The sequence below is a fragment of the Canis lupus genome, chromosome 15 (assembly GCF_011100685.1).
Source record: "Canis lupus familiaris isolate Mischka breed German Shepherd chromosome 15, alternate assembly UU_Cfam_GSD_1.0, whole genome shotgun sequence".
NCBI lineage: Eukaryota > Metazoa > Chordata > Mammalia > Carnivora > Canidae > Canis > Canis lupus.
The window spans coordinates 3,187,273-3,199,392 of NC_049236.1; the positions used below are offsets into that span (position 1 = coordinate 3,187,273).

Genomic DNA, 12,120 nt, shown 5'->3' on the forward strand with positions numbered 1-12,120 from the left:
AGATATCAGATTTTCATTTAAAAATTCTTTCTGGGGAATGAAGAGTGTGGGAGGGATAGGGAATGAGAAACACGGAGGCCAGTTGAAAGGAAGCCTGTTACAGCCACACAGGGTGGAGAAGATGCTTCATGAACTACCTAGGAGGAGGGCATGGCAAGGCTCAGGGGATTCAAGAAGCATCGGAGGGTAGAATCAATAGGCTGAGGTGCCTTTGGAGGGAGGAATACACATTGGCTCCTAGGTTTCTGGCTTCAACCAAGACTGATCCCTCGTTCGATAGAACTCCTGGGGTTCAGGAGAGGGTCTGTGCATTGGGAGTCAGGCATGACCGTGTGATGATGGGCCATGTTCAACTGTTATCACTCATTTGGGGGTGATGAGCCACTGCGGGGCAGGGACTGGTTGGCTTCATCTCTGGCTCAGGGCAGAGCACGGAACAGCCCATGGTGGTTGCTATTGAACTCAGTTGTGGGGTAACACCCTTCGGAATGGCTCAAACCTGATGTTTAGGTTTATGGGAATGTGAGGCCCATTATTTATTTATTTGTTCATTTATTATTTTTAAAAAGAGTTTTATTTATTTATTCATGAGAGACGAGAGAGAGAGAGAGAGAGACAGAGATAGAGACAGACACCTAGGCAGAGGGAGAAGCAGGCTCCCTGCAGGGAGCCCTTTACAGAACTCCATCCCAGGACCCCGGGGGATCACGACCTGAGCCAAAGGCAGATGCTCAACCACTGAGCCACCCAGGTGCCCCAAGATCCATTATTTAAAGAATACCACTGTCTCCGCTAACCCTATATTGAAATAAATGATTTCTGTTCTAAGTATGAGCCCTGCACTGGGCTGCTGACAGTCTAGCTGGGAGCCCAGTGTTGCACCATACACAACCGGAGGGTTACAGGCTAGACCTGAGGCCCCCGATGATGTGGTGTGGACTCCACGGGGAGCGCCGAGGGATGCCCAGAGGACAGTGAAGAGGACCTGAGATTGAGACCCTGAACGAGCCTGACACGGGGATGCCCCCTTGACTCTGCCCCTGCCTCTGTCCGCAGTCACCAAGCCCTGGGGATGCAGCCTCCTCAGCCGCTTTCTCCTCTGCCCTCCACCCTGTCACCAAAACGGATCATTGTCCCCCCCCCCCCCCACGCCCCATTGTACCTGCCTCCGCTGTGGGCGCTGGCTCTAATCTTGTCCCTCCAATCCACACTCGCCCCTGCAGCAGACTCTGCCTTGGGCACTTTCGGTGGCTAAGCTGCAACATCCTTAAGAGGCTTGTAAGCAGCATGGGAATGCGCCCGTTGGATAAAAGGCAGACTGAGCCCGAGCCTAAGGCACCAACAAATGATTGTTTATGTACAGTAGCCTTTAGCTTCCACGCCCACTGTGGGGCTTGAACTCAGAGTCCCATGCTCCACTGAGCGAGCCAGCCAAGCAGCCCAGTTTCAGTATTTTTTAAAAGTTCGAAGAGATCATGGGGAAATCTTAATTTTGGTGGACTTCTTAATGTATTTTGAAGTTTAATACTGAATCCACACTGGGGCCCCATAACCCTCTGTCGTCCAGGGCCCTCCTCTAGTCTCCCTGCGAGGCCCTTGGACCCATCCTTGGCCAGCCCCTCGGCCTCAGCCTCAGCCTCAGCCTCGCCGTTTGCTGGCTCTCTGGGCTCCACTGAACAGCTCACCTGCGAGCGCCCACCTGCCCAAGCCCAGCTCCGCTGTCGTGTGACAGGGAGAGTCCCTTAACCTCTGCGTGCCTCAGCGTCCTCGTCTGTTAAAAAGGGGGTGAAATGGCATCAAGGCGGTGTGCGCTAGCATTAAAGAAGCGAGGCAGAGCACTGCCGGCACATGCCAAGTGCCAAGTGGTGCCTGCACTATGCTCCCCGGAGTCGCTGTTCCCTCTGCCTGGAGCACTCTTCTCCCCCTGCCTGCCCTTTGCTGTCACCCCGGGCCCTTCAGCCTTCCTTCAGCGCAGTCGAGGGGTCACTTCCTCCCACGTGAGTTAGCGCAGCGAGGGAGCGCCCCGGAAGAGCAGAGCGTGCAGAGGGGGCTGAGGCGACGGGGGCTTCCGTGCAGAGCTGCTCTCGCGAGCCGCCAGGGCCCTGACCACGGGGCGAGCAAAGCCCGTCCCAGGCGCTCTGCAGGGCGCGTCTCCCACGCCCGCTGGATCGGCCCTGGGGCCCGCAGGGCGCGGGCACAGCGCGGGGTGTGGGGCGCCCGCCTGGGGCACCGGCCGGGAGCACGGGGAGCCAGGAGGGGGCGCGCGGGGAGCAGAGGCTGAGCAGGGGTCGCGCAAGGAGAAGCGCCCACCGCGCGTGCAAGGCGACGGCGGGGAGGGCCCGGGTGCCAGCGAGGAGGTGCGGAGGCGGCCGCGGGCAGAGGAAGCGCCGCACCTCCGGGCGCGGCGGGCACCTGCGGGGCCCTGTACCTCCGCACCCGCCCGAGGCGTTTCGGGTCCCCAGCGACGGTCTGCGCACCGGGCGGGGCTGCGGGTCCCTGCGCGGGCGGGGCGGGGCGGGGCGGGGCGGAGACTCCGGGTCCCCGGGGGGCCCGGGCCGGGACCTCGCGCTCGCCCGACGGCGCCACCAGCGGCCGGAGAGGAGCCCAGCGCGGCGCAGACGCCCCGACGGCGGGCAGGGGCCCCTCGCCCCCTCGGCCCCTCGCCCCGCTCGGCCCCTCGGCCCCTCGGCCCCTCGCCCCCTCGCCCCCTCGGCCCTCGCCCCTCGGCCCCTCGGCCCCCTCGACCCCTCGGCCCCCTCGCCCCAGCTCGCCCCCTCGGCCCCTCGGCCCCCTCGGCCACCTCGCCCCCCCTCGCCCCCTCGGCCCCCTCGCCCCCTCGCCCCCATCGGCACCTCGGCCCCTCGGCCCCTCGGCCCCCGAGCCCCCCTCGCCCCCATCGTGGCCCCTCGGCCCCTCGCCCCCTCGCCCCTCGGCCCTCGGCCCCCTCGCCCCCTCGGCCACCTCGGCCACATCGGCCCCCCCTCGCCCCCTCCCTCGGCCCCTCGGCCCCTCGGCCCACTCGCCCCCTCCGCCCCCTCGGCCCCATCGGCCCCTGGCCCCTCGCCCCCTCGGCCCCTCGACCCCTCGGCCCATCGCCCCTCGCCCCCTCGGCGCCCCCTCAGGCCCCTCGGCCCCTCGGCCCCCTCGCCCCCTCGGCCCCTCGGCCCCCTCGGCCCTCGGCCCCTCTGCCCCTCGACCCTCGGCCCCTCGGCCCCATCGCCCCCTCGGCCCCTCGGCCCCTCGGCCCCCCTCGCCCCTCGGCCCCCTCGGCCCCTCGGCCCCTTCGCCCACTCGGCCCCTCGGCCCCTCGGACCCTCGCCCCCTCGCCCCCTCGGCCCCTCGGACCCTCGGCCCCTCGCCCCCCTCGGCCCCCTCGGCCCCTCGGGCCCCTCGCCCCCTCGGCCCCCTCGGCCCCTCGGCCCCTCGGCCCCTCGCCCCCTCGGCCCCCTCGGCCCCTCGGCCCCCTCGGCCCCTCGGCCCCTCGGCCCCTGGCCCATCGGCCCCCTCGGCCCCTCGGCCCCCTCGCCCCCTCGGCCCCTCGGCCCCCCTCGGCCCCTCGCCTCGGCCCTTTTTTTCGCCCCCTCGGCCCTCGGCCCAGCGGACCCCTCGCCCCCCTCGCCCCCTCGGCCCTCGGCCCCTCGGCCCCTCGGCCCCTCGGCCCCTCGGCCCCTCGCCATCGGCCCCTCGGCCCCGCCCCCTCGCCCCCTCGCCCCCTTTGGCCCCTCGGCCCCTGGCCTCGCCCCTCGGCCCCTCGGCCCCTCGGCCCTCGGCCCCTCGGACCCTCGGCCCCTCGCCCCTCGCCCCCTCGCCCCCTCGCCCCCGGGCCCTCGGCCCTCGCCCCTCGGCCCTCGCCCCCTCGCCCCTCGCCCCCTCGCCCCCTCGGCCCCTCGGGCCCTCGGCCCTCGGCCCTCGCCCCCTCGCCCCTCGGCCCCGCGGCCCTCGCCCCTCCGCCCCCTCGGCCTCGCCCCCCGGCCCTCGCCCTCGGCCCTCGGCCTCGGCCCCTCGCCCTCGCCCCTCGGCCCCCGCCCCCTCGGCCCCTCGGGCCCCTCGCCCCTCGGCACCTCGCCCTCGCCCCCTCGGCCCCTTCGCCCCTCGGCCCCTCGCCCCCCTCGCACCCTCGCACCCTGACCCCCGGCCACTCGGCCTCGCCCCTCGGCCCCTCGGCCCTCGCCCCTCGCCCCCTCGGCCCCTCGGCCCTCGGCCTCGCCCCCTCCCCTCGGCCCCTCGACCCTAGGCCTCGGCCCCTCGCCCCCTCGGCCCCTCGCCCCCTCGGCCCCTCGGCCCCTCGGCCCCTCGCCCCCTCGCCCCCTCGGCCCCTCGGCCCCTCGCCCCCTCGGCCCCTCGGCCCCTCGCCCCCTCGGCCCCTCGACCCCTCGGCCCCTCGGCCCCTCGGCCCCTCGCCCCCTCGCCCCCTCGGCCCTCGCCCCCTCGACCCCTCGGCCCCTCGCCCCCTCGCCCCCTCGGCCCCTCGGCCCCTCGCCCCCTCGGCCCTCGCCCCCTCGCCCCCTCGGCCCCTCGACCCCTCGCCCCCTCGCCCCCTCGGCCCCTCGCCCCCTCGCCCCCTCGGCCCCTCGGCCCCTCGGCCCCTCGCCCCCTCGCCCCCTCGCCCGGGCGGAGCAGCAGCCTCCCGGCGTCGCGGCCTCGGCCCCGCCCCCGCCCCCGCCCCGCGCCCCCATTGGTCGGGGCCGGAGGGGGCGGGGCCGGGGCGGGGCCGAGGCGGCGCGCGGGCCCCACGGGCGGCGGGGGCGGGGCGCGCGGCGCAGACGGCGGGTCCCGCTGCGGAGGCGCCGCTCGGTCCGCGCCGCTCGGCCCCGACGGGCGCTCGCCGCCGCCTCCGCCGCCGCCCCCGCCCCCGCCGCCCCGCGGGCCTCGGCGGAGCCTTTGCCGGCGCGGCGGCCGCACGCGCGTGGGCCCCGGGGGAGCGCTCGCCTGCCGCGGGGCGGCGGCCCCGGCAGGTGCGGCGCGGGGGGCGCGCGGGGACAGCGCCGCGGCCGCCCGCCAGCCCCCCCCGCGGCGCCGGCCCCGCGCTCGCCCGCCGCCCGCCGTCGGGGCGGCCCCGGCTCGGCTCCCGCCCGGCCGCGGGGCGGATGCGCGCCCGCTGAGGCCCGCCCGGCCCGCCCGGCCCGCCATGGCCGCGCGCCCCGGGCCGCTGTGGCTCGTGGGCCTGGCGCTGTGCGCGCTGAGCGGCGGCGGCCCCGGCCCGCGCCCCCCGGCCGGCTGCCCGGCCCGCCGCCTGGGCCCGCGCGAGCGCCGCGACATGCAGCGCGAGATCCTGGCGGTGCTCGGGCTGCCCGGGCGGCCCCGGCCCCGCGCCCCGCCCGCCGCCGCCCGGCTGCCGGCGTCGGCGCCGCTCTTCATGCTGGGCCTGTACCGCGCCATGGCCCGCGACGACCACGAGGACGGCGGCCCCCCCGCGCGGCGCCCGGGCCGCGCCGACCTGGTCATGAGCTTCGTCAACGTGGGTGAGTGCGGCGGCCGGGCCCGGGCGGCGGGGCCGGGGCGGTGCAGGGCTGTGGCCTCGGGCGTGGGCCCCGCGGCGGCGGCGCGACCCGGAGCGCTGGGGCGCGCGTCCATCCGCCCGCAGCCGCGCAGCCGCCCGGGGTCGGAGTCCTCTCCTGCGGGCGGGCGGCGGGGCCCGCGGGGATGCGGCGCGGCGCGGCGCTAAGGGCGGGGCCGGGCCGGGGCCGGGCCGGGGCCGAAGGTGAGCGCGGGAGGGAGCTGCCCGGGAGCCCGGGAGCCCAGACGCCGAGCCGCCCCGGGGCCGGCCGGAGCCCCCGCTCCAGCTCCTGGGGAGGGCGTGGCTGGCGGGCAGCGGGCGGGAAGGGCGACTCGGAGCTCGGCCGTGCGGTCGCCTGGGCCCAGCCCGCAGCCGGCTCGGCGCGCTGCCGTCCAGACCAGTGAGGACCGGCCGGCGGGCCCTCCCGGCTGCCCGCTCGGAGCCCAGCCTGTGCTCCGCACTAGTTCTCTTCAAGCCCCGGGGCCGTTTGTGGGGAGAGGACGCCGACGTCTTGGGTGACTGCACACACGCTCTTGAACCTGCAGCCGCCACCGTCCCCTCTCCGCTCTGCACCTGTCCGCGGCCAGAGAGGGCCGGGGGTCTGGGGGTTCAGGGGTTCAGGGACCCCAGCGCGGCCTGAGGTGGGGACGGACCCTCGCCAAGGCCACCAGCATCCCTTCACCGGCAGCGTCACCCTTAACCCTCCGCACAGCCTGGGAGCAGACGTGCCATCGTGCCCGTCTCCCCGATGAGGACACAGGCTGAGCGAGGCGCGTCACGCCCAGGATAGCGCAGCCTGGCGGTGGCCCAGCCAGGACAGGCGGGCGTGTTGGCCCTACACCCAGCCCTCCAGGCGGTGACATTTCTACTGTCAGGAGGGCAGACTTGCAGGGTGGAGAGAGCTTCCAGGGAGGCTGAGGCAGAGAAACCCAGGGGATGGAGCAGCAGCACGTTTTGTGGGGTCTTCAGCCATTTGCTTCCTCTACTAGGGCAGGCAGAGGGCTCGGCCAAGGGGACCTCTGTCCCCACAGCCCAGAGGGTGGCCGAGGGGGGAGTGAGCAGCAGGAAGTGGCTGCTAACCTCTGCTGAGAGCCGGGTGCCAGGCACAGGACTTGGGTCGGGGGTTCTGAACGCCGCCTTCCTGGTGAAGGGCAGGGTGGGGGCTCAGGACAAAAGAGACCATGTGTGGAACTGAGGCTAGAGCCCTGTCCTCTGGACTAGCTGACCTGCGGCTCAGAACCAAGAGGGTTGTGGGTACTGTCACCCTGACACCGTCCCTAAGGGAAACGTCCACTAGAGTGAGTCACCGCCCGGCCAGTGTCCTGCTTCCTTCCCAGCATCCCCTGGTGAAGGCGTGCACAGCCTCGGTGGGAGCTGTCGTCCGAATCAAGCAGCACCCAGAGCTCACGCAGATCGGCCTCCTCTCCTGCCTCTGCTGGGTGGCCTCCAGCAAGTCCCTTGCCCTCTTGGAGCCCCAGATCCCTCCTTGTGAAATGGGGCTGCTTGAGATCAGTGCGTCCACAGGTTACCGTGTGATTGGTTGATGGATGGGAGGAGCAGAACATCAGCCCTGTCATAGGTGCACCTGCGCCTGGTCCCTGCTGCCCCCCGTCCCTCCCCACTGCTGCCCAGCCTTGGGGGGATGTGCTGGGAATGTCCGAGGCTTCTTATGTGCAACCGAGATGGGTTTTAAAAGCCAACCCAAAGGTGTCTCTACCTATTTTTAGAATACAAACTAGCGCTTGAAGTTCTGTAGCCGGAAAAGTCCACGTTCCATCCATGTGGTAACATGTAAGCTGATGTGCCAGCCCCCTTTCCATGGGCTCCGAGAGGTAAAGTGGCCAGCCCAGGGCCACACAGCACGTCCATGACATCATCCGGGGCTGTGGATTCCAGATGCCGGCTTCTTCCCACGCCGTCTGTGCGTGTTTCATTAAGATCTAGGGCCTCTGACGCTGTGGGACTAACAAGCAGATCTTTGTTCCGTGGAGGCCCAGGCTGTGGGCGGGCCCAGCAGCTGTCAGAAGGGCCTTCTTTATTCTGATGTACTAATTGCACTAGTAGAACTCTTGCAGTTTGAGTGGTTTTACCTGGTAATTACCTAGGCTGTTGGGCTGGGATGGGGGGAGGGGTTAGACACCTGGCAGGATTCTTTCCTTGTTTGGAGGCCCAGGCCCCAGGCCCTTGAACCACCGAGCCTGATGGCAGAGTCACCGTGGTATCGGCGCCCACGCCCGGGCTCCCATACCTGGGCCTCCAGCTCCACCTCTCCTGTGGGCCTCATGTGGCTCCTGAGAAGCCAGACCTGGTGTCTGCCGGGCCCCTGAGCATCCACGGCAGCCTGTGGGACCCAGAGGCCAGGGACCTGTCACAAGCAGATGCTCTAGGAAGCCGCGTCGTGGCTGATGGTGTCTCTCTAGGGAGGCCGGGGCTATGGTCAGAGCTGGGGCCCCTGGCGGCCTGTAAGTCAGTCTCAGACTGTACACCCTTGGCTCCCCTTGGTCAGGACACGGTCATGGGGGCGGATACCCACGTGGAGCAGTCCGGGTCTGTCCTGGGTGTCCTGGGTGCTCAGGGAGAGGAGAGCTCCGAGCTGGGAGGCAGCGCCCAGGTTCTGGTATCACCTGGGCCCATCACTGATTCCTTCCTGTCCCGAGTCACCTCCCTTCCCTCCCTGAGCCTCTGTTTTCTCGTCCAGTCCAGCGATGGTGCCGGAAAACCGGGGGCCTCCCATCGCTGACCCCGTGGCCCTGTTTCGGAGGCAGCTCCTCATGGCACCACCCTGTCCCCTGGGCGGGAGCGTGGGTCTGACTGGAGCATGGCCCAGCCCGCGGGGAGGGAGGAATGAGGCAGGAAGGACCGACTCTGCAAGTCTCTCCTGGTCCTTCTCCACCTGAGGCAGAGGAGCAGCAGCTGCCGTGTTCTAGGTAGAGAAACTGAGGCACAGACAGCCCTCCAGGCAGAGGTCCAGCCAGAGATGCATGGAGCCGTCTTCACTGTTGTCCCGACCCTTCTCTGACCAGACTTATTCCCGAGCCTCAGGCGGCGAGGACGGGGGAGTTGACCTGAGGTGTTGGATTTGGGGGCGGCAGGGCTGGGTGGGAGCGAGGGACCTGGCCCACGTCCTCCTCAGTCCTGTGACCTTGAAGGGGCAATGCTTGGTGTCCACGAGCCCCAGGGTCACTTTCTTTGGTTCTTTACCAACGAATTCTTTCATTTTTATGAATTCACTCAGCAGATAGTCCTGTGGCACCTGCTCCGTGCCAGGCACAGTTTTAGTTCCTGGGATGTGTCGGTGCACCTAACAAAGTCCCTGCCCTGGGGGAGCTGGCCTTCTGGGGGGCCACAAAGATGGTCATCAAGTGGTCTAGACGGTGACACTCCCCATCTGGAAACCAGGAGCAGATGGACAATGGTGGGGGGGAGGGCAGACGGACCTGGGAGGGGGGTTCTGACCTGGATCAGAATCTGCATCTTGGTGCCACCACCTGCTGCGCGTGTGATCTGGGCTTTCCAGTCCACCTGTGGGAGCCTCAGTTCCTTCCTCTGTAACATGCAGGCCCTCGTCATACCCACCCTGCAGGGCTGTTCAGGGACCATGTGAGACGGCGCCTGTGAGGACCACATGCCCAGGGCCCTCAGGTCTGTCCCTTCATTTGCATCACAGTTTTGGTCACAACTTTGTTTTGAAAAGAGGAGAGTGAGAGGAGTTGGGTGATTTTCCCAAGGCCACCCAGCAGGTGATCGCTGTGTTCTCTGCTCTTCTCCTCTAGAGAAGCTGCCTCTCCACCCAGGGGGAGGCCTGGCCCACCACTAGGTGTGTTAGTGTCGCCCAATTGGACTGTCTTGAATGTATGTTGTAAACTGAGTAGCTCATTTCAAAAATACCTTTATTTTGGGATTTTATAGAATTAATGGATATTCATTATAAAAAATTTATACCATTAGGCTCATTATAGAATTTCATTATAGAAAATCAGACCATATGTTCAGAAACATGATATGAAAGCCCCTTGTAATCCTCTCTCCACTTCAGAGAAAACCAGCATTTCATTCCTTTGTTGTAGTCTCCTCAACCACCCCTGACATTTTATCAATACAGAAACTAATATTTTATTTTATTTTTTAATAAAATGGGGCACAAATACATACCATCTTGCTACACTATCTTTCATTTAACAGTAAATCCTTTGTCCATCTTAAAAGCTATTAATGCGACCGTATGCCCAAAGTGGCATCCCGTATTAAAAACTAATTTAGCTTTATTGGTATGTAATTGACATATAAAATTATAAGATATCTAAAGCGTGCCGTGTGGTGACTTGATACACATGTGCATTGTTACAGGATTCTTCCCAGGTATTATTTACCACATCCATCACCTCACACATTTAATCATGCGCTATTGTGTTACCAGCTTTAGTCCTCATATTTTACATTAGGTCCTCAGACCTTATTTATCTCATAGCTGAAAGTTTGTACCCTTTTATCAGTCTCTTCCTATATCCCCCACCCCTCCTCCAGCCCCTGGCATCTACTTTTCTACTGTTTCTATGATTTTGACTTTTTTTAAAAAAAATTTTTAAAGATTTCACTTAGTATGCAGTGTTTGTCTTTGTCTGGCTTATTTTCACTTCGCATAATGCCCTCAAAGTGCAGCCTGTTGTCACAAATGACAGGACCTCCTTTTTTGCATGACTGAATATTCCATGATATGTGCATACTACATCTTTTTTGTCTATCTGTTGATGAACACTTAGGTTGTTTCCATGTCCCGGCTGTTGTGAATAATGTGCAGTGAATATGGGAGTGCAGAGATCTCTTTGGGATCCTGTTTCCATTTCCTTTGCATATATTCTCAGAAGTACCCTTGCTGGGTCAGTTTTTTAAGGAACCTCCATAATGATTTCCACAGTGGCTGTAACCAAATTACATCCCGCCAGCAGTGCACGAGGGCTCCCTTTTCTCCACATCCTCACCAACACTTGTTATTGCTTGTCTTCTTGATGACAGCTATTCATTCTAACAGGTGTGAGGTATACCTTATTGTGGTTTTGATTTTCATTTCTCTGATGATGAGTGATGGTGAGCACCTTTTCATGTGTCTGTTGGCCATTTGTATGTCGTCTTTGGAAAATGTTTAGTTCCTCTGCCCATTAAAAATAATTTTTTTTTGCTGTTGTATGAATTTTTTAAAGATTTTATTTATTTATTCATGATAGACATAAGAGAGAGAGAGAGAGGCAGAGACACAGGCAGAGGGAGAAGCAGGCCCCACGCTGGGAGCCCAACGCGGGACTCGATCCCGGGACCCCAGGATCATGCTCTGGTCCAAAGGCAGGCGCTAAACCGCTGAGCCACCCAGGGATCCCCATGTATGAATTAAAAAAAAAAAAAAGATTTTACTTATTTATTCATGAGAGAAAAAGAGAGGCAAAGGGAGAAGCAGGCTCCCTGTGGGGGTCCCAATGTGAAACTCGGACCTGGGACCCCAGGATCACACCCTGAGTCAAAGGCAGATGCTCAACTGCTGAGCCACCCAGGCACCCCTAGGGCCATGTCTTATCCCTCTTTAATCCCTGGGGAATCATGAACGACCTGAGAACAGGGACCAGATCTTCTGACTCCTCATGGCACTCACCCCAGCCCCTGCGTGGCAGGTGCGCAGGGCAGACCGCAGAGTGACCACATCACTCGCAGGATGAGCCAGACGGACCAGGCAAGGTTAAGGGAGGAGGAACACGGCAGGAGGCAGGGGCTGAGAGCAGGGGCAGGAGCCTGGGCCTGGTTGGGTGGGCCAGAGCAGGGCTGCCCTCCCTGTCTTTGTGGAGGCCGACCATGGGTGCAGCATCTCCCTGGGCACTTCCCCGGGACCTCCAGTCCTCCCAGGGTCCTGCCTGGAGGAAGGTGGCTTCAGCAGGCATTCTGGGAGGGGGTGGGGATTGACAGGAGAACCTCATTGACAGGTGACCCCCCCATCCCAATATCGACCCCTAGAGGGAATCTAGGGCCACTCGTTTTATATCATCTTTAAATCTGAGAGAATGTGCCCGCCCCTGCCCACTGAGGGGGGCCCCTCCAGCGGTGAGGCCCGGGGCAAGGAGGTACACCCAGTCCACCTCCTCATGGGAACCCATTCCCCAAGGGAGAGAGGGCTGTGTCACTGTGACCACATCTTTCTGGAAAACTCCCACAGTTCGGTCCTCTCCCCGGGTTTGCACCAGGGAATAGTATCCTTGCTCAGTCTCCTTGGATCTATTTCTGGCCTTGAGAGACTTGATGTGGCCGAGTGTGCGGGTGTTCCCTTTTAATTTGGGGTCTAAAGCCATCTGAGGCCTGGACGGCGATCACGCGTGCGGAGCCATTTATGGAACGGTTTTTGAGAAAGTCAGTAATGAAAAGTGACTAAAAATACGTTAGAAATGCAGCCCTGGCCTCTGGGCAGCACTGAGATTTGTGGGTGGGAGGAAGCGGACCTGGTTCAGATGCAGACCTGGTGGGTGATCAGTTCTGCAGCTCGTCCATGGGCCTGCACCGGCCACGGAGGCCTGGGGGTTGATCCAGGTTGAAGGGGGCCCCTCAGCCCTGTCACTCGCAGGATGAGCCAGACGGACCCACGCCTC

The 12,120-nt window shown here is 64.5% G+C and overlaps 2 protein-coding genes across 2 annotated transcripts in view; one reads left to right on the top strand and one right to left on the bottom strand.

Annotated features, from left to right (window-relative positions):
• Positions 1–2,002: 2,002 nt before the first annotated feature.
• LOC119877000 (translation initiation factor IF-2-like) lies at positions 2,003–5,130 on the bottom strand. Its single transcript, XM_038557627.1, has 2 exons — positions 4,608–5,130; positions 2,003–2,496 (listed from the first exon to the last, which is right to left on the bottom strand). Exons 1-2 carry the CDS (start codon positions 5,128–5,130, stop codon positions 2,003–2,005), a joined length of 1,017 nt encoding a protein of 338 aa, XP_038413555.1.
• Positions 5,129–12,120, top strand: part of LOC119874537 (bone morphogenetic protein 8B) — a 32,559-nt gene continuing 25,567 nt past the window's right edge. The window contains exon 1 of the mRNA XM_038557801.1: positions 5,129–5,462. Within this exon, the coding sequence (XP_038413729.1) occupies positions 5,129–5,462 (334 nt within the window). The remainder of the gene's footprint in view (positions 5,463–12,120) is intronic.